Below are 27,438 nucleotides of genomic sequence, written 5' to 3' on the forward strand. Positions count from 1 at the left end.
TGTGGAGGTGACAGTATTCCAGCTGAGCTATTCAAAATCTTAAAAGATGATGCAGTAAAAATGCTACACTCAATATGCCAGCAAATTTGGAAAACTCAACAGTGGCCACAGGATTGGAAAAGATCAGTTTACATTCCCATCCCAAAGAAGGGCAATGCCAAAGAATGTTCAAATTACCACACCATTGCACTCATTTCACATGCTAGCAAAGTGATGCTCAAAATCCTACAAGCTAGGCTCCAGCAGTATGTGGACTGAGAACTACCAGAAGTACAGGCAGGATTTCGAAGAGGCAGAGGAACTAGAGATCAAATTGCCAACATATGCTGGATCATGGAGAAAGCTAGGGAGTTCCAGAAAAACATCTATTTCTGCTTCATTAACTATAATAAAGCCTTTGATTGTGTGGATCACAACAAATTTGTGGCAAGTTCTTAAAGAGATGGGAGTACCAGCTTATCTTATTTGTCTCTTGAGAAACCTATATGCGGGTCAAGAAGCAACAGTGAGAACTGGACACGGAACCACTGAGTGGTTCAAAATTGAGAAAGGAGTTTGGCAAGGCTGTATACTGTCACCCTTCCTATTTAACTGATATGTGGGGCACATCATGAGAAAGGCAGGGCTAGATGAATCATGAGTTGGAATTAAGATTGCCAAAAGAAATAGCAGCAGCCTCAGATATGCAGATGATACCACTCTAATAGCAGAAAGTGAAGAGGAACTAAAGAGCCTCTTGATGTGGGTGAAGGAGGAGAGCGCAAAAGCTGGCTTGAAACGCAACATTAAGAAAACTAAGATCACGGCATCCGGTCCTATCACTTCCTGGCAAATAGATGGGGAAGAAATGGAGGTAGTGACAGATTTTATTTTTCTGGGCTCCAAGATCACCACAGATGGGGACTGCAGCCAAGAAATTAAGAGGCTTGCTCCTGGGGAGGAAAGCTATGGCAAATCTAGACAGCATACTAAAAAGCAGAGACATCACCCTGCTGAGAAAAGTGCGTATAGTCAAGGCTATGTTTTTCCCAGTTACAATTTATGGCTGTGAAAGTTGGACCATAAGGAAGGCTGAGCACCGAAGAATTGAGGCCTTTAGTTGTGGTGCTGGAGAAGACTCCTGCGAGTCCCTTGGACTGCAAGGCACTCAAACCAGTCAGTCCTAGAGCAGATTAACCCTGTCTGCTCTTTAGAAGGCCAGATACTGAAGATGAAACTCAAATACTTTGACTACCTAATGAGAAGAAAGGACTCACTGGAGAAGAGCCTAATGCTGGGAACAATAGATGGCAAAAGAAGAAGGGGACAGCAGAGGATGAGGTGGCTAGATGGAGTCACAGAAGCACTCGGTGTGAACTTAAGTGGACTCCGGGGGATGGTGGAGGACAGGAAGGCCTGGAGAAATGTTGTCCATGGCGTCGCAATGGATCAGACATGACTTCACGACTAACAACAACGACAACATTGAAAAGGTTTTGCCATTTTGATGTCCATTCTCTCTATTTGGAGATATCAGTTTGGAGCACCTCACAATCCTTTTTTGATTTTAGCAACCTGATATAATTTAGAGTCAGCAACAAACTTGGCTGCTTGTGATTCCAGATCATTTAGGGATTACTTGAAAAGCCTTAGTCCCTGTGGGTTCTCACTGTTTGCACTGATCTATTGGGAGAAATTTACCATTTATTCCCACTCTCTGCTTTTTGTTCTTTAACTAGTTACTGATCCATTCTTAGCCCATGACTGCAAAATTTGCTCAGGAATCTTTGAAGGACTTTGTTTACTTGGACTTCCAAGAGACATTTGACAATGTCAGCTGAACCACTCCTATATTCATATTTACCAACGCTCACAAAGAATTTTAAAAATTAGTGAGATGGGATTTACCTTTACAGAAGCCATGCTAATTCTTCTCAGCAAAGCTTGCTTTTCCTTATGCTTACTAATTTTACCTTTAATAACACTTTCGGGCAGTTTACACAGACCTAACCAGCTTGTAATTGTAAGCTAACCAGCTTGTAATTGTAAGCTAACCAGCTTGTAATTTCCCAGATCCTCCCAGACCCTTCCTTTAAAAAAAATAATGCTACATTGGCCATTCTCCACTTCTCTGGCATAGAGGCTGATCTTGGGGACAAGTCCACAGATTTCAGTGGGATTTCAGCTGGACTCTGCTGTGTAGCTGCCTCTCAAAATCAGCCAATTTCACTGGACTCAGTTATTGGACTGAATTTGATGGATAGTGCATGACAAGGACATTCACCCAAGTGGGAACAACAGGGATAATAGACAGTAGCCATGGGATGACTAACATTCTGTCATCTGAAATACCAGATGAATTTCTGTCATTCTATTATCTAAAGTCCTGGAGGAACTGTGATCTGACCTTTGGATTTTTTGGATGTAGAAGAGTGGGGTGGATAGTCTGATGATCATGGACTGGAACCATGGGATGAGATGTCTCCAGGCCCTGTGTGTGTGGCTTGTTTTTGTCATTTGGAAATCATGTGCAGTTCAAGGGTGATGAATCCTTCATGGCTGAGGTTGTGCAGAAGTTATATTGGGGTATTTTCAGGCTCAAGATTTTGACATTATGAGGGAAGGGGGTTTGATATAAGGCATGCTTGGTGTGGTAGAATCTTGACTGCAGGAGAGAATTCCAAGGGTTGTCACCCTAATGAGGCAGCCTTAGTTTTTTATCTTTCTTTCCTTCTCCCCCCTCCCTCCCCCTCCCCTCCCCTTATATGGTGGGGTGGGGGTGGGATTGTGATAGTACTTGCATTCAATTTTTTCTCTGGGGTTTGGGGGTGTTTTTTTTTTGGTTGGAAATTGTTTACCAGCTTGGTCTTGTATGATTTCTGGTGCATTTCTTTACTGATCTTGAGTTTTTGTTTTTTGCAATGGGCCATACATTGGTTTTCTTGTTTTGGACCCTTGTTGTACTGTTCCAGTTTTCCTGAATAAATTTTTCCCAAACCCAGATTTATTTATTTATTTAGACAGCTTATATGCTGCTCCCTTCACATAAGCCTCGGGGTGGCTTACAATCATTAAAATCCCACATATAAATACAGAAAATACATAGAATACATAAAATAGTGGAAACAGCCTGGTCAGTTTAAAATCAATAAATAAACCTTAACAATTAAAATAGCGTTTAAATAAAAAGGTCTTGGCCTGGCACCGAAAAGCAAATAACGACAGCGCCAGGCGGACCTCTCTGGGGAGCGCATTCCATAGGTTGGGCACCACTGCAGAGAAAGCCCTCCTCCGAGTACTCACCCTCCTAATATCCTTCATGGAGGGTTCCCGGAGAAGGGCCTCTGCTGCCGATCTCAAGGGGCGGGAGGGCATATATGGATTCAGGCACTCCTTTAGGTAACCAGAACCTAAGCCATTCAGGGCTTTGTAGGTGATAACCAGCACCTTGAATTGGGCCCGGACTTCAATGGGGAGCCAGTGGAGCTGACGGAGGACTGGGGTTATATGAATCATTAGATTCAATGATTAATTTGCATATTAGGACCAATACAGAGGTCCCCCATAGTTCTTCTGGCTTTACCCGTAAGCCTTCATTGCGGGGTGACTTTTGATTCCCCTCCTCAACAACTGGTTGCTTTTCCTTCAAAATGAAAGCAGCTATTGTTATGAATACTCCTTCCTTTTCTTTGGAAGAGAAAAATATTCCAAGCATGCAGAGAGTACTTTTTAAAAATCTATTGCAACAAAGGGAACAAAAAATGGTTTCCTTCCCATTTTCCAGCTCACCTGAGCACATGTTCATATCCCATTTTATGCCCTGCCCCTGGCTGCTTCTCCCTCCTCCTTTCCCCTCATTGGCTAGGGTACCAGGAGTTTACAATCTTTCCGCCTGTCTACTCCACGCTGCTCCAATACCTCCCCTTCTTCACAATCCAGCCCCGCCCCCCCCGCCGCGAGCTACAATAGGCTCATTTTGTTCTGCCAAGCTTGTCAATAAACAATCAGGAAGTCTTGAGTCAGTATTTGGCCATCCTGCCTATGTGTCTGTTTTCTCACACCTTGTGCTATCGGATCTTAGTCCCTCCCCTCCTTTGGGCTAAGTAATTTTCTTTGTTACCTTTTAAATCGTTCTACTCCCTTGTTTCAAATCATCCTTTTACACCTATCAGCAATGTTTGCAACAGACAAGTTTAAAAGAGAAATTGGTTGTAAGGCTACTGTCCTTAAGTGGATACGAGAGAGTAACATGTTTTCTGACATTTAAAGAAGTAGATATTTATGTGCACACCCTTACTTCCACATCAAGCATTCCTAGATGAATCTCCACATCTCACACTATTATACACTGCAGAAGGATCTTCACTGATTGCTTCAGTTTGTTACTGTACAGTGGTACCTTGTGTCGAAGCGTGCAGCCCGGTATGTAGACAATCCACACATTCTAGAGCAATAAAACTAAAGTCCTTTAATGCTAATTGTCTACGAGATTTACAACTCTATAGATAAGTTCCCTAATAGCGGTCCTTGCGAAGCAGATGTTAACGCTCTAATGGCTTCTCTTCTCAAGCCCACGTGGGATCACTCTCCCAAGTCACGCCTTTCCTCCCTCTTACGTAATAAATTTTGCTGCTGTTCATATCTACGTAAAATCCATCTGTTTTCGGCTTTTGAGAAATCCACGACACCTACTGTGTCTTCTGTTTCCGCCTCAGGGAGATCAGCGTAAGAGGGGGAAGAGGCAGTTTGCTCTGCCTCCTTCTGAGTAGAACTTGCAGCTTCCTCTTTCTCATGACTCTCTGTCTCTGATAAAGGTCCAGGCGTTTGCTCAATGTGCTGGGGATCAGAGGAAGATGCAGCAGCTGGCTCAGCTGTCTCTGCGTTGGGTTGTGGGGTCAACTCTTGGGCACTGGGTGTCAAGTGCAAGTCCTCCTCATGAGTCATGTTTCTGTCGAGGCTTCATGCACAACACCTTGGCTCACAAACTTAATCCATTCCATACATGAGGGTCAATGCTAATAAGGTTAATCTGTTCTGCAACTATTTTTTTTTTACTCACAAAACTTTGAAGTAAAGTGACAAAGAACAACAAAGATCACGGCCATCTCCCACCCGCAGCGATTGTGTGGGAGGGGGTGGGAGGAGATGGGTGCGATCACGGGCCGCTGGGGGGGCAGACGGGTGTGATCGTGGGAGCGCTAGGGCAGAGAGCACGGGCACGATCACGGCCATCTCCCCGCCCCCAGCACGACTGCGATCACACCTGTGCAGGAAAGGTGGGTGCGCTCACGATTTTCACCTGATGCAGAGTTCATGAACTGAGGCAAAATTTTTATGAAATTTCTGTTCGTGACCCGATTTGGTCATGAACTGAGGCGTTCATGAGCCGAGGTATCACTGTATTTGATACAGCCCATCCTGGTCTGTCTTCTTAAGTTTTGTGTTTTAAAACAGAAACAAGCTTTATATAAATACCTTTCTGATAAATAGTAACTGTTATTTAAATTCAATGCATTTGACTATTCCTTCAATAGAAAAGCGTCAATCCAAATACTTCCTTTAATGAATTACAGTTATGGGAATATGAAAAAATGTGTCCCCCAAATCTGCAATACGTGTAGACAAAACTAAAAATGTGTCCCCCAGAACTGTACGTGTAGACAAAACTAAAGTACAATTCTAGGTCTACTCAGAAGCAAAGCTTGTTCACTGTTGCTTATTCCAAGGTAAGGAAATAAAGGATTAAAGTCTGAAGTTTTTATTTAATCCCCCTCCGCATTTCCTCCCAACACCAAATATGGATAAAATATAATTTACCACCGAGAAGTATCAAAAATGGGAATTCAACAAGACATGCAATTCAACCTTACCCACGTTTATTCAGAAACTATGTCAAGGACTCCATCGGAAATATTTAGGCATATAGGCTACAGCTTTACTTTCACGTAAACAAACCAGGCTACAAGGGCAGACTTGACTCCAGATTAAATAAAAGGAACCCCCAATTCCAGCAGCCTTCTAAATGAAAAAAAGCAACTCTTCGAATTATCTGAAGGCGGCACTCATCGTAAGTGGAATAAAGGGACAGGAATCTAAACCAAAAGCTAAGGAGAGCATTCCGCTTCAGGCGAAGGAACCCTTATGACTAGCCAACCCCTCTTCCCCCTATTGACTTTACCGGGTGCGTATGTTCGTCAGTCTCCTACGAGGAACCATCGAACCTGGAGGTTGTTGTACCTGAGCGGAAGGTCCTAGAACTTCTTCCGGACAACTAGACGCATTTCCTGTCGCCGCGAGTGTTTGGGCCGGAGCAGGTAGAAGGCGCTGCAGAGGCGAGGCGAGGGTAAGTGCGTGGAGCATTGCAGCGCGATTACCCGCAGCCCTAAGTGCGGCTCAGCAGCAGCATCGCCCCCGGGCGTACTCGGGCGCTGTGTTCTTCTGCCTTGCTCCATTCGCAGTGTACACTCAACCCTTGGGATTTGGCAGCAACCGCGGGAAGGGCAGTAGGCTGCTGAACGGGCTGTGCTGCCCCTCGGTGCGCCATTAGCTTCATTTTTTAAGCGATACCGTATGGAGAGGGTGGAGTGTTGACTGGTTGAGCGAAGTTGAACGCCTGCTTTGTTTTGCTGGTGTTGCACCACCAGCACCACCACCGGTCTTCTCATTAGGTTTTAGGAAATCGGCAAAGCTAGATGGGCGAAAGCATCTTTCTCTCTCTTGGAGAACAGAGAGATAGTGGCTTGGCTAGGCGTGCCTTCTCTGTCTGTCTGGTTTCCTTAATTTGTACCTTTAATGCTGGAGTGCAGCTGCTATGCTTCCTTGACTGGGGTTCATGGGAGTTAAAACATCTGGGAAGCACCCTTGCATCCTCGTTCTAACTCACTGTTCAGTGCTGTCGCTGACTGGGTACTTCTAGTGAGGCTTTTATCATGCAGTAGCCCGGATTCATTCACTGAATTGCATGTGGATCCTGATGTCCTCATCTTGCATTTGTATCCCTTCTTCATCCGTCTCTTCTTTCCACAAAATACTCATGAAGATGAAATAGCTGAGGAATGTATTTTAAGGAAAACCCCTCTGAGGGCATACTGCTATGCATGTTTAGACCAGGGAAAAAACCTACAACTGCCAGCATGGCTAGCTGGGAGATGCTCGGAGTTGTAGCCATTTATTCCTGTCTAAACATGTAAGGATTGCAACTTAAATGTCTACTGCTGCCCCTATTTGAGTTTTGTTTGTGTGTTGCTGTTTATTTTGCTTGCTTTGACAATTTTTTAAGATTTGGTTGTGCAGAGGATAACTCCCACCCTGTCAGTATGGTGCACCACATGCATGAGCACATGTAGCAAGCCAAACAGCCAGATGTAATACCACATTTCACATGCAGCACCCAATCAACTTTAAAGCCTAATACTGCATTTTTTAAATATTCAATCGCAGCAGGTCCTATCATCCCCAGCCCTCTGGTTTGGCTTGGGGTCACATGGAGGAACACACTTTGAAAATTATTCTCTTTTTAAAAAAATGTAGCCCTTGGGGTTGAATCAAGCAGCAGTGGAGAAAGAAGGGTGGGATTCAGCCTTTCTGTGTGTGTAAAATGAATTAATTTTAAACCCAAAAAATGATGTAGTTGAATGGTGCATTTTCTTTCCACCTATTGTTCACATGTTATTTGTGTGCCTTGCAGTAGTCCAGTCACTGCTTGTCTACTTAAGTAAACTACACTGAGTTTAAGATGCGAAGATGGCAGTATTTGGAAGAAGCAGCATGGAAACTAGCAAGCACCTGCCCAGCCCAAGCACGGTTTTTGCTGTAAGATCTGATTTTTTATTCCCTGTACATGCTTCTTGTGCTCATTCCTTCTGTCTGCCAATTTGTTTATTAGAATATTTCTATACTAATACCTGCCCTTCTCTTAGTTGCCAAGAATGGCCACTGCATTTTACTCTAAAAGTGCCAAGTGGCATGACATTTGTGGTTTCAGTAAGGCCTTGAGTGCAAACAACTTCATTGTTCTTGATTTGGCTTCCTTCACTCTTCCCCCATCTCATGTTGTAATAAGTATCATGTACATGCATCAGCAAGGGTTGCTTCAGGCTTCCTTGTTCTTCTGTTGCCTTTTGGTTTATGTGACTTTGGACCATAAAAAGTCCATAAAACACCACCCTGAAGATAAAAAAACCCCTATTTTATTCTTTTGAAGATCCATTTATTTGTCTTTCCAAGGAACTTGGAATAGTGTAAAAAACACCCATTCCCAGCCCACACTCTTTTATCCACATAGAAGCAGGGTAGATTTGCTGTACATCGATTTAAATCACTAGTCAGTAAGACTAGATTTAAATAATGGTTTTCTACATAATTTGCATGCATGCATACCTTACCCTCACATAGGAGAACTTCATTAAAATATTCCCAAACTGGGTATCTCTTATGGCCTGCTGCCATTATAGGTTTTCTCTTCCAGGGAAAGAATAATAGGATAAACCTCAGGTTATACACAAAAAGATCCAACATGATCCAAGGGATCTTTTCTTGTGGAGTTACTCTGCTCAGAAGGTTTCACTTCCATTTTTACTGCTTGTCCCTCCCTCCTCACACTTTTTTGTGCAGATATGCTTCACTCCCAACAATCTTCTATTCATTGAATTTTTTGAAAATTAAAATGTAAGGGGCTGATTCTGTATACATAGATTTGCAAAGGAACAGTGGGATTATGGTCTTTTTCTCAACTCTGTATTTTTATTTTATAACATTTTTGTATGAAGAAGAGGCATGTGATCTCTGCAGACACAAATTCACAGTTCTGAGAACTGTAGAACCAAGTATCTGTGATAATATCTTCTAAATAGAGAAACTGTCAAGTAATCTGACAGAGACCTCTGGAAGAGCATGACATTGTGAATGGTTTAATGGAATTCATTTAGCAAAACATGTAAACATTTCAAGAATACACAGCCTCATGCCGCATAATTAAAAACTAATTGTTATTTCATGATGAATAACCTTTGGACTGTAATGTACCTTATATGGAAAACTATATTTAGGTAGATTTTTTCCTGAAAAACCATTTATTTAAAAATCCAATTTAAATTTAAAAAGTAATGCAATTTTTAAAAAACATTGATTTTTATTCACCCTGCATAAGCAGTCACATCAATGAGGTTTAGTTGAGGTCTGCTCTTCATCTTGTAACAATATTTACATCAGTATGCTTTCACTGGCAATTCAAAGCCGCAGAAATATATATAGTCACAGTGCATCTAATAAGGTTATTAGTTTTTGCCAATAGCCATTCTTACTTCAACAATTTAGCATGCAATCTTGCTTAAGAATTGGCATGTTGTATCAGTTCAAGACCAATGTAGTTCTGCAATCTCTGCATTACTACCAGCAGGCAAAAGGGGGTTCAGACTTCTAAAGATGTACAATTGTACTTTGATGCATTCCTGATACCATGCTTATTTAGTCCCTCTAAAATAATAAATGGCTGTATTATCCATACCTTCCTTCATCTAATCTCAGCCCTACAATATGGGGATAAGAATTAGTGAAAACTTTTATATGAATTACCGTGATTTCTCAGAAGGTACTGTATAAATCCTATGTGTTATAATGTGTGCAAGGTCTTCATGAAATTGACACTGTAGTATTAGTAATACTTTTTTTTTGGTATCTGATTCCCACAGATGGACACTCAGCAACACAGAAGGTAACTGCGATAGGGCAGAGTGGAGAACAGTAGTACAGAAACTATTGTTCATACACAAGTATTGGAACAGTTCAAGGGTTTGAAGTTTTTTTTTTTTTTTTTGCATTCTTCAGAATTACAGTCTCTCAAAAGAGCCAAAGAATTGTGTTGTATAAAGTACTCATTTTTTAGATACTAAGAACTCTAAAATTCCTGTAATATCATCAACAGTTTTATAATTTGTGGTTTCCCGATAGTCAGATGATTAACAGTCTTGGAAATGGCAGTAGAAGTAATTCGAACTAGCACTAGTCTAGAAATCTTTTCCATTGTAAACAAGAGTAGAAAAGAATATGGAACAAAAGAAGTAATATTGAATTGTTTCCCATTCACTGTCTACAAATAAGGGGCATTTGAGGATTGTCTAGTCCAGACTGAATAGTATGTATAAAATGCTACATAAGGAGAAATGTCCAGGCTGCCCCAGTGCTTCCTTCTTGTGTAATATGCAACTATGCATCATATTCTCCCTGATGCAGATCCAAGTCTGTAGGAGACATCACCAAAAAGGGACTTGTTTCCTGATTCACAAAACATCAAGAAAGAGTTTTGATTAAAATGTGGTATTATGTATTGTTCTGGCCTGAACTCAGGCTACAGTTTTGTGAATGATGCCAAGAACTCAGTAAGCTAAATCTAAGGTTTGCTTCAACAGAGGCTTCATTGAAAAAGCAAGCAAATTACTTCAAAAAGCTAGCATCTCAAAGGGTTTAGCAAGCAAGGCCCTTACAATTCTCAGCATGAACCTGCTGGCTAAGAGGCTCCAGTGAGCTGTAATGGATAGTCAGCTAAATTTCTCAGGGGTGTTTGGTGTCTGAAGAAAAACGGCTTTCCCAAAAAAAACCCATCCCAGGGAAATGGTCAGCCTTTATAGACTACTTGTGAGGCAGGGGTTGGCTGTTGCTCAGGGCAGGCCTAAGCAGTATGCAACCACTTATCTAACCTCATCGGCAAGCCTAAATGTATACTATATGCAGCTTCTCGTCATACTCTGTAGGACATGAAGTTTCTCATCATTAGCTGGTTACAGGTGATGACACCTGAGGCCTTCAGTTAGGATTCTCATTAAGCTAATCATAACACCAAGCAGAAGCTCATTAATTGGCCCAGTAAAGTGGGATCCCAGGCCAAACATAGCTACATGTTTCACCAGGCTTCAGGCAAACAACACTTAGCAAGCTGAACTCTAGGGCAGTGTTTTCTACTTATGCCATGCAAGGCTAATACTTGTAGTATGTTTTTATTTAAATAAAAAATTTCAACCTAAAAAAAAATTTCAATCTAATACTTTCCATGGCTAGAGACCCAGGCCCTGATTTTAACAGCTCAGGCCCAATACATGAATCCGTTGCCTATTCCACATTAGCTGAAGAAGTAATGCAAATTTAAATAATGGCACATTTTCATTATTCTTTTATCACCAGTTTATAAAATTACAAGTCTTTAAATAGAGACTAGAACAGCTACCTATATGTAGGAAATATGGTGGGATGTGTGTTTTTAAATTCAACTATATGAAATAATACAATAAGGCTGAGTGTTGCAGAACAATTAATCTGGCATATACATGGAACTGCAGTGGAACATCACTAAGGGCACTTCAAATTAAGAAGAGTTGGTTGTATTATCAGTATCAATACATTTTTGTGGAAGTAATCAAGACTGGAATCCTCACACTTTTCTAGGAGTAAGTATCATTGAACACAGTTGGACTTACTTCTGAGTAGACATGGGATTACATTGCTACACATGTATATATCCTGATTTGATAATTGTAAACAGTGCTTGCCACTCCTGTAGTGAATTAAAATTGCATTCTATCAGTAATACAGCATATTACTTTGCATTCATCTCTAAAACACATTGTCCAAGAACTTTACTGCTATTTTTATTAATTTACAGGTAAAAACCAAGATAATGTTGGCCAGTGGTGCTGTTACTGTTTCCAGTTTCTTCATCCTGGTAACTACAGGGTACGTCTGATACCCAAAATGAAAATGACTCCACAAATAGAGAAATTAATTAATCGGAAAAAGAAAAACTACAAGCTCAATTTAAAACAAATAAAACTTTTGATGAAATACAAGGAATCAAAGAATGTGCTGGTAAGAGTAAATTTTAAGCAATTGTCATGCTTCTTTAAGAAATGGAATGGAATGGTTTTTCTTTTCAGAAGCTAATCTTGGTTGCAGTATTTTTTTTAAGAAATTTTAAACTAATACTAAAAACATCAATCATCACATACATTAGACTTACTGGGTCAGCCCCCTGCTACATATTTTGTAACATTCTATAATCATATTCAAATCAGTTTATAATAACTTAAAAACATCTCTAAATCTACGCCAAGTCCTGTTTCTCCAGCCAATCATAGAAAAAATCTCAAGCTTGATAGAAGTCAGTGTTTTCTTTATCCTTCAGTGATAAAGTCAGTCTATCCATTTCTGTGCAGTCCAGAATCTTTCTTAGAATCAGTTCATCGGTGGGTAATTCCTCACTTTTCCAGTATTGAGCAAATGCAGTCCTCACCGCTGTGATTAAATGTAACATCAAATACATTTCCTGTCTGTTAATATCTTCCGGTATGATGCCTAACAAGAAAACTTCAGGTTTAAAAGCAAAGGGTTTTTGTATTATTTCCTCCAGCCATTTATGTATTTTAATCCAATACTTTTTCACATTATCACAGGTCCACCACACATAATAAAAAGTACCCACTTTATGTTTACATTTCCAACATCTATTTGACATATTTGGAAACATCTTAGCTAATCGACTTGGCGACAAATACCATCTATAAAACATTTTATATAAATTTTCTTTATACGAAGTTGCTAATGTTACCTTAATATTTCTCTCCCATAGCTTTTGCCACTTTTCTAATTCAACATTATATCCAAAGTTTTGTGCCCATGTTATCATAGTTTCCTTAACCTGTTCCCCTTCCTTTTTCCTGTCAAGTAAAAAATCATATCATCTTTTAATCATTTTCTCATCTGTTTTAAGCATCACTTGATCAAATGCCGTTAAGTCTTTGTAAAACCCCCATACTTTACAATCTTTAGCATATCTCGATTGCATCTGCACCTTATACCACCAGGAGATATTCAATCCCTGTTCTTGTATTACTTGATCTAGTTTCAGGTCGCCATCCTTATCCAAGATATCGTCCTATCTTATGATCCCTTCAAAGTTCAAAGCATTTGGATATACAAAACCTTCCATAGGTGAAAGCCATCTTGGTAGTTTATTATACACTTTTGACTTTAGCTTTTCCCACACCAGCATTAATGATCTTCTAATAAAATGACTCAGAAAAGACCCATGTGACTTAGCCTTCTCGTACCACATATAAGCATGCCAACCCATTTGCAAGTCATGACCTTCAAGATACAAAATTCTCATTTCGCAAAGTTATCCATTCTTTTAGCCAAGTTAGAACAGACACTTGGTAATACAACATCCAATCAGGAAGACCAAAACCCCCATTCTTTTTGGCTTCCTGGAGCATTTTTAATTTAATCCTTGGTTTCTTTTTTCTCCAAATAAATCTCGAAATTTGAAAGTTTAGGTCATCAAAGAATTTTTAATCAATTTTTACAGGAACCATTTGGAACAAAAATGAAAGTTTAGGTAATATATTCATTTTAACAAGTGCCATTCTTCCCATCAAAGATAGTTGTAGATTGGCCCATTTTTCCAGATCACTTTTAATATCCTTCAATAATTTATCATAATTATCTTCTTTCAAAGTAGTACATTTGGTTGTAAGATAGATTCCCAAATACTTAACTTTTTTAACTATCTGCAAATCTACTTGTTCCTGGAGTCTTTTTTTTTTTTTTGATCTTGTGTGAAATTTTTAACAATTTCGTTTTTTCTCTATTTATTTTCATCCCTGTAACCTCGCCATATTCTTCGATCCGTTGTAAAAGTTTAAGTATTGTTACAGAGGGTTCCTCCATTGTGAAGACCAAATCATCTGCAAATGCTTGCAATTTATAACTTTCGTCCCTAATTCTAGTACCTTTAATGTCCTCGTCATCCCTGACATTTCTATTCAATACCTCTAAGATCAAAATAAACAACAGGGGTGACAACGGGCATCCTTGTCTTGTGCCCTTTTGGATCTCTATAGGGCTTGTAAGTTCTTCATTAATTAGAATCCTGGCCGACTGTCTTTGATAATTACCTGATATCGCATTCATAAATTTTTCACCAAACTCCATTTGGGCCATCTGTTGTTTCATAAATTGCCAATTAACATTATCAAAGGCTTTTTGGGCATCCATAAACAGTAAAGCCATTGGTTTTTCAGTATGTATCTCATAATATTCTAAGATATCCAAGATAGTTCTCAGGTTATTCTTCATTTGTCTTTTAGGCAAAAAGCCATTTTGGTCTGGATGAATAAAGTCTGTTAAAAACTTCTTTAGCCTTTCTGCCAATATGGAGGCAAAAATTTTGTAATCCACATTTAGTAATGATATAGGTCTGTAGTTTTGAATCTGTGTTACATCCATATCTTCTTTCGGTATTAGTGTGATATTTGCCTCTGTCCAAGTAGATGGTATTTTAGCATTTAACAGTGCTTCATTACATATATCTTTTAAAAATGTAGCAAAGATTCCTTCAAAGGATTTGTAAAACTCAGCTGGCAGTCCATCCAGGCCAGGGGTTTTATTATTCTTTTGTCGCTTAATTGCCTCTATTACTTCCATAATTGTTACTTCTTGATTCAGTAGTTTTTGATATTTTTCAGGTAGTTTCGGTAAGTCTCCCTTTCGGATGTATTCTTTTACTTTCTCAATTGAAATCTCCTCCTTCTGATATAACTTTGTGAAAAAGTCTTCCGCTATTTTCTTAACTTGTGCACCTTGTACATCTAGTCGTCCTTCTCCGTCTTTCAATTTCAAAATCAGTCTCTTCTCTCTTTCTTTACTTTTTATGCTAACCATCTCCCCAGTTTATTAGCATTTTGGAAGAAATTCTGTTTGATCAACTTCATTTGCTTAGCAAGTTCATTTGTGTCCAAGAGATTCACTTTGTGCTTTAAAATATTCATTTGGGCCTTAAGACTTTTTCTGATGGATCTTCCTGCAGCTCTTGTTCCCGTTTCATCAACTCCTCTACTATTACTGCTCGCTCTTGTTTTTTCTTTTTATTTATTTGTGCTGAGTATGTTATCACTCCCCTGGCATAGGCTTTAGCTGTATCCCAGACATTCTGTAAAGACGTTTCTTCCGTTTTGTTTATTTGAAAGAATACTTGAATTTCTTTATTTATCTTTTCTGTAAATTTTTTATCTTTTAACAACGCTTTGTCTAGGCTCCATCTGGGTGTCCTTATGGTTCCTTTCAATGATAAAGATACAGGGTTATGATCTGCCCAGACATTTGCCTCTATTTCAGCTTCTATCAGATCTGGTACTAAGTCTGGAGTTATCCAAACAATATCAATTCTAGACCATGACCTATGCCTGTTTGAATAAAAAGAGTATTTGACAGAGGTTGGGTTTTTGTGCCTCCAAACATTATCAATCTGAATTCTTCAATCATGTTGGAACAAGACTTTGAAAGTACCCTCCTACCCTTTTTTCCTTTACTGTCATTCTTATAATCCATTTCCTTATCCACAATTGTGTTAAAATCTCCCATTACACACATAGTCTGGTAAACCACTTGTAAAAGTAATGTATGTAATTTTTGGCAAAAAGTTTCCTGATGATTGTTTGGCACGTATATTGCCACTAAGAGCACCTTTTTAAGTTTGATCGTAATTTCAACCATCAGGATCCTACCATCCCCATCAGCAAGAATATATTTAGGGTTCAGTTTTTCCTTAACATACAGTGCTAAACCTCTTTTCTTTTGAGAAGCAGAAGATACAAACAATTTTCCCAGCTTTAGACATTCCAGAAGTTTAACACTTCATTTCTTAATATTTGTTTCTTGTAGACAAATTATATCTAATTTTCATTTTTGAAGTTGAGCAAAAACCCTTCTCTTAGAATGTCCATTTAGTCCATTAACGTTTAAGGAGAGCAACTCAATTTTTCCTTCCTTTTTAGAAGCCATGTTTAAGAGAACACACACACACACACACACACACACACACACACACACACACACGTACGTCTACTTATTCTTCGCCTTTACAGTTCTACCTTTTCTCCTTTGGGTGCAAAGTTTGTACTTCTTGTTGTGAATCAACATTCGCTATTTCTCCTTCCTCAGAGTGGTACTCTGTTATTTCCATTGCTTCAGTACTTTTTTCTCCTCCTTTTGAGGCACCGGGTTCTTCCTCTTCAAGCATAACTCTAAATTTTTCGTAGAACTCTAGTGCTTTGAGAATTGAATCCAGTTTATATCTTACAGAGTTCCAAGTGAAAAATATTCCTTCTGGTGTTAGCCACTTAAAGATAATCTCTTTCTTAATCAGTTTCATAGTAAGGAATAAGTATTTCTTTTGTCCTTCTCTGACCCCCCATGGTATTTGTTTCAGAACCGTCACCTCATGGTGATCATCTCTCTTTAACGGCTTCTAATGTTCAGCCTTCAAAACATTGTCTCTTATAGACCTTAGAGCAAATTTGACATGAACTTCCCTCGGGAGTTTGTTTTTTCTGGTGTAACTCGAGTTGACCCTATATATTAAATCAATTCTCATACTCATCGCCTCATTCTCAGTCTCTAAAAGCTCTGCCAACATGCCAGTCACTAGCTCTCGCAGGTCTTCATTCTTTTCTTCGGCTATATTCTGAAATCTTAAATAGTAGGATGCCTTCTCCATCTCTAATACAGCCATTGAATCCCATATTGACTTATTTGTTTGTTTAATTAATTGTGTTTCTTTATCTACTGTCTCCAGCTTTCCATGTGTTTGTTGTATTTTTTGCGTATTCTGTTCAGCTTTAAGTTGGACATCAGATAGCTGAGTTGTTATCTCCTTAATAGAATTGTCCAATTTGTCAAACTGTTCTTTTTGCTCATTTGACATACTTCCCAGCCTTATTGCCATCACCTCTTGGGATGCTTGCATCACCTCTTCGGATGCTTGCAAAGCTGTTAAAGCCGTCTGTATCGCCAAAGTCGTCGCTTGAAATTCTCTTAAGCTTTTTGCAACATCTTCTGTTTTAGGCTGGTGGATTGGGCTCTGAGCAGCAGAAGAGGGTGCCGAAGAGGAGGAGGGCTGAGTTTTTCTCATGATGAAAGTTATTCACCAAAAAGATTTTGATAAAACAGCAAAGAGAGGAGAGAAAAAAGGAAGAGAGGAGAGGGGAAAAGGAAAAAAAAGGAAAAAAGAGGGAAAAAAGCAAAAGAACTTGCAATAATTCCAATGGTCACAGGATGGCAACAAAATGCTATTTAAAAAGAAGAAATCTCGTCACTGCAGTCTTTTCCCTAATTCACTGTTCAGTATGAGACTTATTTTGGCAGTCATCCAGTTGCTTTTGGCAGAGGTCTCAGAAAAAGAGATTGATGGCCAAGAAAAAATGGCCACTTCTCCCAACAGATTATATCCTTCTGTAACTTAATTCCACAATAATTATTGTTTTAATTTTTTGCCCTTGGGGAGGTCAAAAAGACACGTTTCAACTTTTACACAAACCTTAAATCTCCCCCCCCCCCGTATCATTCGCCACTTAAAGCACCGTTGGGGGGGGATTCCTCCCTCCCTCAAAGGGACTTTTCTTTCTTTCTTATGCCAATTAACAACAGATACAGCTTTTCCATGGATAGTATTACAAAAAGGAAGTAAAAATGCTCACCCAAAAAGTCATCACAGTAGAGAGAAAAACACCACTCAGTATATAAGTTTTCCTGGCAGATATCCAGTTAGTCTTGGCAAAAATCCAACATACAAGAAAGATCCTTCTATCATTCAATTCCACAGTAATTATTTATTTTGATTCTTCGCCATTGGAGAGATTAAAGAAAGAAAAGTATTTTGCTTACTTACAAGAAGCTCCGTCTTTCTCCCCTCATTTCAGTTGCCGCTTGAAACTCCGTGTGGGGGGGGGGAATTCCTCCCTCCATCCAAAGGGCTTTTTCTTTTTCCTTTGTGTCAATTAGCAACAAATACAGCTTTTCCACGGGTAGTACTGCAAAAAAGAGAGAGAGAGAGAGATAAAAATGTTTTTCCCAGTAAATCCGACACATTTGTAGCTAAATTCCTCAGCTATTAATGCCGGATGTCGAGGACTTGGGGGAGCAAGATTCTCCCCTGTATTGACCAGTTGAGAAATGCCTGATTTTCTTCCAGTAGATGTGGGGTTGCCACCTCACACCATCCAAAAGATTCCCCAGGCACTCTTCTTCGCCCCAACAGGGCTTAGATGAGCATCCCACGGCCCACTACCGAACAATTACCAGCGTGATAACGGAGCCCCGTTAATCACAGCTGTCTCATCCTGACGCCATACCGGAAGTCGGTGGCAGTAATTATTCTGATGGGTTCTTAACTAAAATACTTAAAGAAGAATGAAAGCACTGGGGGAAATCTCTCTCACTCTCAACTTCACTGCTAATTAGAATAGTTCCCTTAATAGTGTGCATGGACCACCTTATTGCAACTCTCAGAGATTAGTAGGTACTGGAAGGCAGTTTAATTTTTTTTCTGCTCCATAAATATCAGTCCATCCTTATCATGACTTGTCCTTTGCTGTAGTGTACAACAGTAGTTTTCAACCTTTCCACAGCTGGGAACCAGCAAAAACAGGAAAACCACCTCAGGGACCGCTGAGGCAGAAACAAAAAGCACCATACCCATAATACAGTATTCTGTGTATTAGTTTCTGAACACAATACCAAAAAACCGAAAATTCTCCAAAACAACTAGAGACGGAGCAATGAAAAATGCCAACAAAAGAGCAAAATACTGAAATTAGTGCGGCATGGCTCCCAGCCTGCTTCCACCAAGCCATCTCTCCCCTCCCTGCCCTCCTGATGGCACTGGTGCACCCCCTGCAAACATGTTGTCAACTGAGGAAGAGGTGGTGGAGCACAGCCAGCCTCATGCTGGTCCGTGGCAAACTGGATGCATCCCCCCAGTGGACCGGCAGAAAATTCCCGTGGACCTGCACCACGGACTGGTGGTTGAAAACCCCTGGTTTAGAAGAAGATGAGGAATAAGAGAAATATGAGAAAACAAGCAGTGGTTAAAAATGCTTTCATGGAAATTTCACTACAACAGTGTCACCAGCATCTATAGTGTGCAACATTTCTTTTAATTTGTGTTTATAAGCTAGTTGATAAGCTTTCCCTTCCCTTGGCATTGTATGTTTCCAGTCTTTGGCAAGCCTTAAGGCATACTTGTGGCATGGAGATTGTGGACACTGAAATACTGACATGGATCGTGGAGATATTTGCCTGACCCTGACCAGATAGTTCTGTCTGTCCCTTAATGTAGAATGCAGCATATCTGGACTGCAGTTTCCAGTGTGGAGATGTTGCAATATCATTTTCCTGATCACAGTGTGTGGTGTGGTGTGTGTGTGTTCAGTGCATTTATATTAGTTTTTTCCACTGTAGAATTCAGGGCAGCGTGCATAGGGTCCTGAGATACTTCATCCAGATGCTGTTTAGTTCCCTCAGATCATGTCCTGGAATTACCAGGAATATGGCTATGCCCAACTGTGGCTGAGGATTGCCACAGTGCTGAGGGTCTGCATTTAATACAATGCACCATGATGCTGTGCTAGAAATATTCTTCAGATTTTAGGGAAAACATTGTCAGCTTTTTAAGAAGCTCCTCAGAACATGTTCTTCCTGAGTCACTGTGGACAGATCTCTGTTTCCTTCCTGTTATAGTGCTCATATAGGCACTGTACCAGGCTGTTGTTGCTTGCAGTCCTTGAGCAAGAGGATGGAAAAGGGCTGGATAGGATATAGAAAGAATGCAGATGCAGTAATGTCCCAATACATGAGAGGTTCTGGTATGTATGGGGATCCCTGTGCATGCTAGCATGCATTAACCTAGTGGTCTAAAAAAATCTGTTTGACTTACTGCTTCACTTTGTTGCCATACTGCTGCACACAAAATTTGCTGTGGCACAGTTCACTCCACTACTGTTCTGAAGCATTTTCTGTAGTATTCTGATACCTGATTGTGGATTGTAGCCTCCACTTATTTTCTGTGAATTTTAGTTTTTGTAGGACCTTGTACCAGAGTAACATTACCATATGTACATTTGGACTAGCAAGTTTGACTACATATTACTTTTCTCTCTTTCCCTAGCTAATTACCTGCCATTTTTGCAGGAAAACAGCAAGACACAATGGAAAAAGCAGAAAGGATTTGGGTATAAATACACCAACTTTGAAAACAATTTCAAACAAAGATACACCTGTCTGCAACAGCCATTCTGGATCTAAAACACGGAAATCATCAGGTTCCAGGTATTTATTATTTGTATAGACAGTATACTTGTCAAAATAGGAGTGTAGGACTGGAATTCATCCATGCATGAAATGCATCTGCACATTATAAGCTCTGCACATTATAAGTGCTTTCTTCACCTGCGTAATGTGAATTTTATATTTTTGATTAACATGTTAGTGTAAGAGTCCATTTACTTCTGAGAGCACCTTGATTATCAGGAACAAGATGGCAGTGAAGAATAGCAAGGGGCCAGTATATGCCTTGTGTGTTCTCCAGGGGTTGAAATTAGTTGTTTGTATGGAACTGCCCATACATACAAAAGCCAGCGTGACTTCCAAGTTACCTCTCCATTGAGGCAGCCTCTTCATAGGCCAGTCCAGAGCTTTCATAGGTAACAAAGTCCAATTTTGAAACTTACTCATCCTAATATAGACCAGCTTGTTAAAACATCAGCTGGGCACCCCCAGGTTACTTTTTGCTCTGTTATAATTCCTCCTTCCTGTCTTTCACATGCATGCCTTTTCTAACTTTCACTGTGTCAGGTGGGCAGCAGCTTCCTGATACCTCCTTTCATTCCCTAGCATCAATCTGTGTATTCCTTTGTTCTGTCCCATCCTGAGTTCAGCCCCAAATGCTTGATTTCAGTTATCCAGTGCTTTGTCTTGTGCTTTGGGAGTTAATATGGACAGACTCACTGTTCTATAGCTCGAAAATCAGCCTGGGGTTCTTCTGGCTGTTAGGATCCATTTCTTAGCACATCCTGCACCCTGCATTGGTATCTTGCTTTTTCAAGGACAAGGATACTTTTTTCACCTAACTTGGACCACTGTTCTGTCTTGTTTGCCTGTATAGATGAAGGTTTCCAGATAATGTTTCTTCCTTTATGAAATGGTAGTTGAGTCTCTCTAGCCATCCTGGATTCAGGCAGTGTGTGAGCATTCCTGTATTGGCTGCTGGAGTGAGGTACCATGCTGGAGCTGCATTCACTGTCTGAACTGCTGTTTTAGCAATAGGCCCAGATAATTAATGTGCGTATCACAAGTGAGGAAAGGCAGGACAAACCAGTATGGCTAACACAGGGTCAAGGAAGAGACTGAGGAGAAGAAAGTATCCATCAGAAAATGGAAGTCTTGCCCAAATGGAAAAAACAAACAAAAACAGAAGGGATCAAAGGAAATGTAAGCAGGCAATAAAAGAAGGAAGGAACAGTTTGAGGAGCATATTAGTAATAGCATCAAGGCCAGCAATAAAGAAATCTTTAAATATATCAGAAGAAAACAAGCAGCTAAAGAAGCAGTTGGACCATTGGATAAGCAAATTAAAGGAGCACTGCAGGGGGACAAGGAGATTGCAGAGAAACGGAATCCTTCTTAGCAGAGGATACAGAGCAGATAACTTTCCCAGAGCTTATGTATTCTGGAAGAGAGTTGGAGAAATTAGAACAGATGGTTAATAAATCGCCTGGTCCAGATGGTATGCATCCTAGAAATCTCAGAGAACTGGAGAATGGCCAGCATCACACCATTTTTTTGAAAGGGATCCAGGCCAGTTACAGGCCAGTTAGGAAATTACAGGCCAGTTAGCTTAACATCTGTTCTAGGTAAACTGCTTGAAAGTGTTATTTAAGATAGAATTAGTAAGCACACAGAGGGACAAGCACTGCTGAAAAGGAATCAACATGGCTTCTGTAAAGGGAAGTCCTGTCTCACTAGCCTGTCGTAGTTCCTTGAATGTCAGTATTCATGTAGACAAGGGCGATCCAGTAGACATTTTTACTAGGTCTTCTGAAAGGCTTTTGATGAACTCCCTCACCAAAGATTCCTGAGCAAACTAAGCAGTCATGGAATAAAAGTGGGGAGGTCCTTAAAAGTGGTTAAAGAACAAATAAATGGCAATTTCTCCCACTGGAGAGATGTAACCAGCAGAATCCCATGGGGACCAATGCTTTTCAGTTTATTTATAAATGACCTGGTATTAGGAATGGGCAGTCAAGGGCCAAGTTTGCTGATGGCACCAAACGATTTAGAGTGGTTAAAACCAACAGAGTTTATGAGGAGCTCCAAAGGAATTCCCCTAAACTGGAGAATGGGCTTCGAAATGGCAAATGCAAATCATTGTAAGGAAGTGTAAAATAATGCATGTTAGAGCAAAAAATCTCAAGTTCAAGTATACACCTCTAAGTGACTGAACAAGAAGGGGTAGTAGTGGAGAGTTCAATGAAAATGTTGGCCCAGTGAGCAGCCACTGTGAAAAAGGTAAGCTCTACACTAGGCGTTATTAGGAATAGAATAGGAAAAAAACCTGCCAGAATTTTACTCCTCTTAGGATACTGTGTTGAATTCTGGTAATCTTGCCTGACAATGGACATTATTGAGTTTGAAAAAGTAAAGAGAAGGGCAATGAAAATGATCAATGGGTTGGAGCAACTCCCCTATGAGGAGCAGCTCAAACAGCTGAGATTGTTTAGCTTAGAAAGGTGAGTAAAGGAAGACAAGATAGAGGTATTTAAAATAATGCACAGTGTGGAGAAAGTTGGAGAGGGAGGCATTTTTCTCCCTCCCCATCACACTTGAACCCAGGTCATCCCATGAACCTGATTGGAGGGAGGTTTAGGACAGATTAAAAGGAAGTTCTTCATACAATGTATATTTAGACTATGGTATTTGCTGCCATGGGAAGTGGTGGTAGCCACCAATTTGGGGGGCTTTAAAAGGGGATTGGACAGATTCATCAGGGCGGAGGCTATCAGTGGCTACCAGATTTGCTGGCTTCGTGTGACCTTTTGTAGAGGTGGCAAGACTGCATACATCAGTTGCTGATGAGCTTTGGCAGGTGGAGTTCTTGCTCCCATTCAGTTTGAAGGATCCTGTGGGCAGATGGCTTGCCACCGTGTGTATGACATACTGGACTAGATGGAAGTTGATCTGATCCAGCATGGCTTTTCTTATGTTCAAGTACCCAAAGGTGAGGTAGACAAACAGTGAATCTGGGGTGCTGGGTTAAAATTGTCATGAGGATATCAAAAATAATGCATCAGTTTTCTCAAATTCACTATTTTGATTATGGGTCCTCAAACTATGGCCTTCAGGCTGGATCCGGCCCACCATGCCCATTTATCCAGCCTGCCATAGAGGTGTCTTGCGCACGCAGTGGCTTTCTCATGTGGAGATTGTTTTGGACTCTCTCGGAGAAAATGATCTCCTTGTGAACAAACTGGCGCCTCTCCATGCTCGCAAGGAGATTGTCTTCTCCGAGAGAGTCCAAAATAATCTCCTTGCAAGCAAGCCAGTGCCTTGCTCTGTGGTAGCTTGCTCAAAAGGAGATTGTTTTTGGACTCACTCGGAGAAAACTATCTCCGTGCATGCACGCCCTTGCCTCGCCGCCTGTGCCCACATGACCCCAGCCTGCGCCTCCCTGTTGAAAAAGTTTGAGGACCCCTGTTTAGATTGTTTCTCACCCTTCTCCAGTTCCTGTGCCTCTCACTGTATAAGGAATTTCTTCTGAGCAGTCAGTAGCAGTAACTTGAAGGGTTATTTCAGTGTAGCTCATACTCCCATGCAAGGCCAGAAGCAGTGCAGAGTCCTTGGCCCCCTTTTGGTGCGGCAAACAAATTATTGCTACATGCCCTTTCTTAGTTTCCTTACTGGAGACAAAGGAAGGCGATTTTTCATTATCTAACCATCATAAGAGATAGCCAGAATAGCTGCAGCTTTTATTGAGCTGAATCACTTGTGGAATGAGAGCTGAAAAGATCACGAAGAATGGGGTTGCCAGAGCATGTTCTTGGTGATGGGTGGAATCTCCCAGGACTCAGTTCTGGTACTGATTCTGTTCAACCTCCTTATGAATGGCCAGGAGGAGAGGGTAACCAGTCTGCTGACTGAATTTGTAGATGGTATCAAAGCAAGGGCAGTGGCCACAAAGGAGGAGCAGGCACTCCAGATCCCAAAGGATCTGGGCAGACTATGGAAGTGGGCAGGGGACAACAGGATAGCATTTAATGCAGGTAAAGTGCAAGGTCTTGCACTTGGGACACATTAATAGGTGTCATAAGTACAGGATGGGGGACAAGTGGCTGGAGAAGAGCAGTACTTGTGAAGAGGATCTCAGGTTACTTGTAGACAGCAAGCTAAGGATGAGCCAGCAGTGCGACATGGCAGTTAAGAAGGTAAATGCCACTGTTGAATGTATAGCCAGAAGCATAGCTTCCAGATCTAGGGAGGTGTTAGTATCACTGTGTAAGAATCTGGTGTGCCCTCAGCTGGATACTGTGTCCAGTTCTGGGCTCCACATTGTAAGGGATACATAGATCAGAATCAGTTCAGCTCTGGGTTACAAGGATGGTAACCAGATTTAGGGGGATGCCATAGAAGATGAGATTGAGAGAACTGGGTCATTTCAGCCTGGAAGAGACTCAGAGGGGATCTTATAGTGAAATAATAGGTATGTGAGGGGGTGTCACATGTTAGAGGGTTGTGACCTGTTCTCTCCCATGCTGGAGGAAAGGGCGTGGTCCAATGGAACAAAGCTCAAGGAACCAGGTTTCAGGTTGGATGTCAGGAAGTACCTCCTGACAGTTAGGACCCCCAGGATATGGAATGGGATTCCATGGGAGGTGTGGGGGGCATCATTGAGGGTGTTCAAGGAAAGATTGGACAACCACATGTTGCATATTACATGAGTGGAGCTGGCTGGAACCGGGGGTCAGACTAGATGGCTCTTCTGATTTGCTATGTTACTATGTTTCTAATGGCCCTGAGCACCTAGTTCCCCGAGCTTTTATTAGCATCTTCTTGTAAAGTAATACAGTATACTAATTGCAACAATACAATACTTAATGTCCACTGTTTTGCTTTGTTTTTCATTTTCTGCTGCGTGTCTAAAGTGTCCATGCTTGTGCACTCATAGTTCTACAGACATGTTTCCTTCCTGGGTCTTACATATAGGAGTGATGGGCTATGATAGCCTGTAAATATAATTGTAATCCTGGTTTGTATTTTCCTTCCATCATGCCAGTGTGTATAGGGGGGTAGGTTGGTCAGGAGAGTTGGTGGTGGTCAATTGACGAAGACACTCAATTGACTTCAGTGGGGATTTTGCAATTTTGTGGGCATAACAGTAGGCTGCTAGGCAAAACCAAGTTCTGAGAGAGAAGAGGCTTCAGGCTAACTTTTCTGCAGTCATCTCCTTTATATATGCATCTGTATACCCACAAACCCTGCTCCATTTCCCCATTGCTATGAAAAAGTTTTCCAAGGGTATTGTACGAGCAGTAGCTTCCCAATAGGAGTAGAGACACTGCCATTTCTCCTGTCCTTAGCATAGTGATGTACTCCACCAACACAATGGGATTTTCTGCAACCTTTCCATAGTCAATGTAAGTGCACTCTTCCCCAACATAGTGCTTTCCAGATATCTTGGACTATAGCTTCCAATCAGCCCCAGCTGCAGGCATCAGGTTGAGGAAGGCTGCTGAACAGAATGATTCTAAAATGATATTTAGAAAAGTTTTTTCATCAGAATATGCAGTGTGCTTTTTATCTGATTTTTTCTGTACATAATGAGGCTTATGCATGTTACAGCACATAGCTATAATGATGCCTTATATGCTGTTCTGTTTCAGAATTTCCACATCTGAACTATCAACACCACATTCTTCCTGCAGAACTCCAAGAAATGCCAAATCTCACTTTACTCAGTTGAAAAGACTGCTTCTACTTGAAGAAAATAAAAAATGTGATAAGGGAGACCTGAAAAAGTTCTTACAGTTACTTTGAAAAACCTTTTAATAATTGATATACCATAATTGCAGCTGAATAAAAGAATGTGTCACTTGGTTTTCCTATTAAAATGGTATGAGATAATGGAAAAGAACACAGGGTAAAGTATGCATATAATGTGTGGAAGACCAGTATTTCATTTCTTCCCTCTTTCTCCTGGCCCTTTTCTTACTGTATTGGGGTGAAGAAACAGATTTCCATACAATTGCTCACATCTGAATTACTTGGCTCATAAGAGGTGCTGCTACTTTTTAAGGAGATGGCTTGTACTTAAAGTTTTAACCTAGAAAATAAACACAAATTGCTTTGAACTTTATTCTTTTCAATATGAAAATGTGCTCTGAAGGGATGGAAATTACAAATTCAGCAAACAGTACTTAATAATGAATTATGTTTTACATAAAACAGCAGAACATTTGCACAGAAGTTAAAAGTGCTGATAGATTTTAATATTCACATAAACATTCATCAAAATACTTGTAGCAAACAAATGATGAATATGAGCTAGCAGCACCCACCACTGCAACCACAAGCAAGCACACAATAGTGACTCCAGTGGAAAGATACATGTGAAACATTAAAGAACAGGATCCTGCTGAGAATACTTACGTCAGTTATTCATGATCCATACCAAAGCCAAGTTTATAAATCCTTCCACAGAAAAATCCAGTCCGGTTCTCACTGCCCCAGTCTTTGTTTTGCACCAATAAATAAAAGGTTTTTAGTTGTTGATATTATCAGACAACTGGGAGTCAGAAACATTCGGGCAAATCAGACATCTATAAGATGCTGATCTATTTTTTTGCCTACTCCTAAATTAACTTTTGAATAAAATGCTAAGTATTATTATATGTGTACTTGACTCATGTGCAGAGTTGTGGATGAGCCAATGTCAAAAAGATTTGATAGTCGCATACTTTAAGATGGTCTTGAGCAGGTAATTTCTCTCCATTGGAAACTGGTGATTACAGAATACAACTTTTACTTGATGGTTTTAATAAGCTTCCTGTGAGCATGAGTGAATTCAGTTTACAGGACTGCTCTTACTCATCCTAATTTTAGGAATCAAAAAGCACAAAATATTCTAAAACATATTGTGTGGCCTGAGCTGTGGCAATAATCAGGTTGTTAAATGGGATGAGCAAAAGGGTGGCCACATTTGTTTCAATCAATTTTATTGTATATGAAATTAAATTGAATATTGTGGTTAACACAATGGTTTGTACAAATAGAGCTACTAAATGTATTTGTGGTTCTGCTCATTGTAAATCAATCATGCATAGACCCACAAGTAAGGTTTTGCAAAAGTAAACTCTTGTTCATCATCTGATGATCTAGCAATTTTCAGTGTGGTGACTCCAGTGCATACACGTAGTTGGATCCATTTGTTGCATGAGTGGAAGTGCACTTGCATAATGGGATCTCTCTATTGTCTGCACTTCCAAATCTGCTCTTAACAGTCCCCAGTATTCTGAAGGAAATAGAGGGCATGGGGCAGATACAGCCATTCTGCTAGGAGGAAGTGTGTTGTAACCCTTGTTGGTT

The 27,438-nt window shown here is 40.4% G+C and overlaps 2 protein-coding genes and 1 long non-coding RNA gene across 6 annotated transcripts in view; 1 reads left to right on the top strand and 2 right to left on the bottom strand.

The window, feature by feature from the left end:
* Positions 1–4,796, bottom strand: part of LOC123034850 — a 17,089-nt gene extending 12,293 nt beyond the window's left edge. The window contains exon 1 of the long non-coding RNA XR_006416851.1: positions 4,379–4,796. This is a non-coding gene — a long non-coding RNA (uncharacterized LOC123034850). The remainder of the gene's footprint in view (positions 1–4,378) is intronic.
* A 1,425-nt stretch (positions 4,797–6,221) lies between these two features.
* On the top strand, positions 6,222–26,209 carry CUNH18orf21 (chromosome unknown C18orf21 homolog). 4 transcript variants are annotated; one of them, XM_044452531.1, is made up of 6 exons: positions 6,222–6,322; positions 7,667–7,791; positions 9,669–9,691; positions 11,633–11,835; positions 19,970–20,130; positions 25,737–26,209. In XM_044452531.1, exons 2-6 carry the CDS (start codon positions 7,715–7,717, stop codon positions 25,888–25,890), a joined length of 618 nt encoding a protein of 205 aa, XP_044308466.1. In that variant the 5' UTR covers positions 6,222–6,322; positions 7,667–7,714; the 3' UTR covers positions 25,891–26,209. The 4 variants fall into 4 exon arrangements, with proteins under 4 accessions (XP_044308466.1, XP_044308493.1, XP_044308474.1 ...); XM_044452558.1 differs by having other exon boundaries at positions 11,633–11,703; XM_044452539.1 differs by having other exon boundaries at positions 6,287–6,326.
* On the bottom strand, positions 16,236–18,441 carry LOC123034820. Its single transcript, XM_044452521.1, has 2 exons — positions 17,693–18,441; positions 16,236–16,931 (listed from the first exon to the last, which is right to left on the bottom strand). Exons 1-2 carry the CDS (start codon positions 17,890–17,892, stop codon positions 16,274–16,276), a joined length of 858 nt encoding a protein of 285 aa, XP_044308456.1. The 5' UTR covers positions 17,893–18,441; the 3' UTR covers positions 16,236–16,273.
* Positions 26,210–27,438: the final 1,229 nt, after the last annotated feature.

Source organism: Varanus komodoensis, unplaced genomic scaffold (assembly GCF_004798865.1).
Source record: "Varanus komodoensis strain SLA01 unplaced genomic scaffold, ASM479886v1 scaffold10, whole genome shotgun sequence".
Taxonomy (NCBI): Eukaryota; Metazoa; Chordata; class Lepidosauria; order Squamata; family Varanidae; genus Varanus; species Varanus komodoensis.

What these genes read in the sequence shown, in the direction of transcription:
- CUNH18orf21 (XM_044452531.1), top strand. Translation starts at nt 7,715, where the DNA reads ATGCGAAGATGGCAGTATTTGGAAGAAGCAGCATGGAAACTAGCAAGC. An exon ending in AGGAATCAAAGAATGTGCTG is followed by an intron (nt 11,836 to 19,969) that starts GTAAGAGTAAAT and finishes CTCTTTCCCTAG; the next exon opens with CTAATTACCTGCCATTTTTG. An exon ending in CGGAAATCATCAGGTTCCAG is followed by an intron (nt 20,131 to 25,736) that starts GTATTTATTATT and finishes GTTCTGTTTCAG; the next exon opens with AATTTCCACATCTGAACTAT.
- LOC123034820 (XM_044452521.1), bottom strand. Translation starts at nt 17,892, where the DNA reads ATGTGTCGGATTTACTGGGAAAAACATTTTTATCTCTCTCTCTCTCTC. An exon ending in GGAGAAAGACGGAGCTTCTT is followed by an intron (nt 16,932 to 17,692) that starts GTAAGTAAGCAA and finishes TTTCATCATGAG; the next exon opens with AAAAACTCAGCCCTCCTCCT.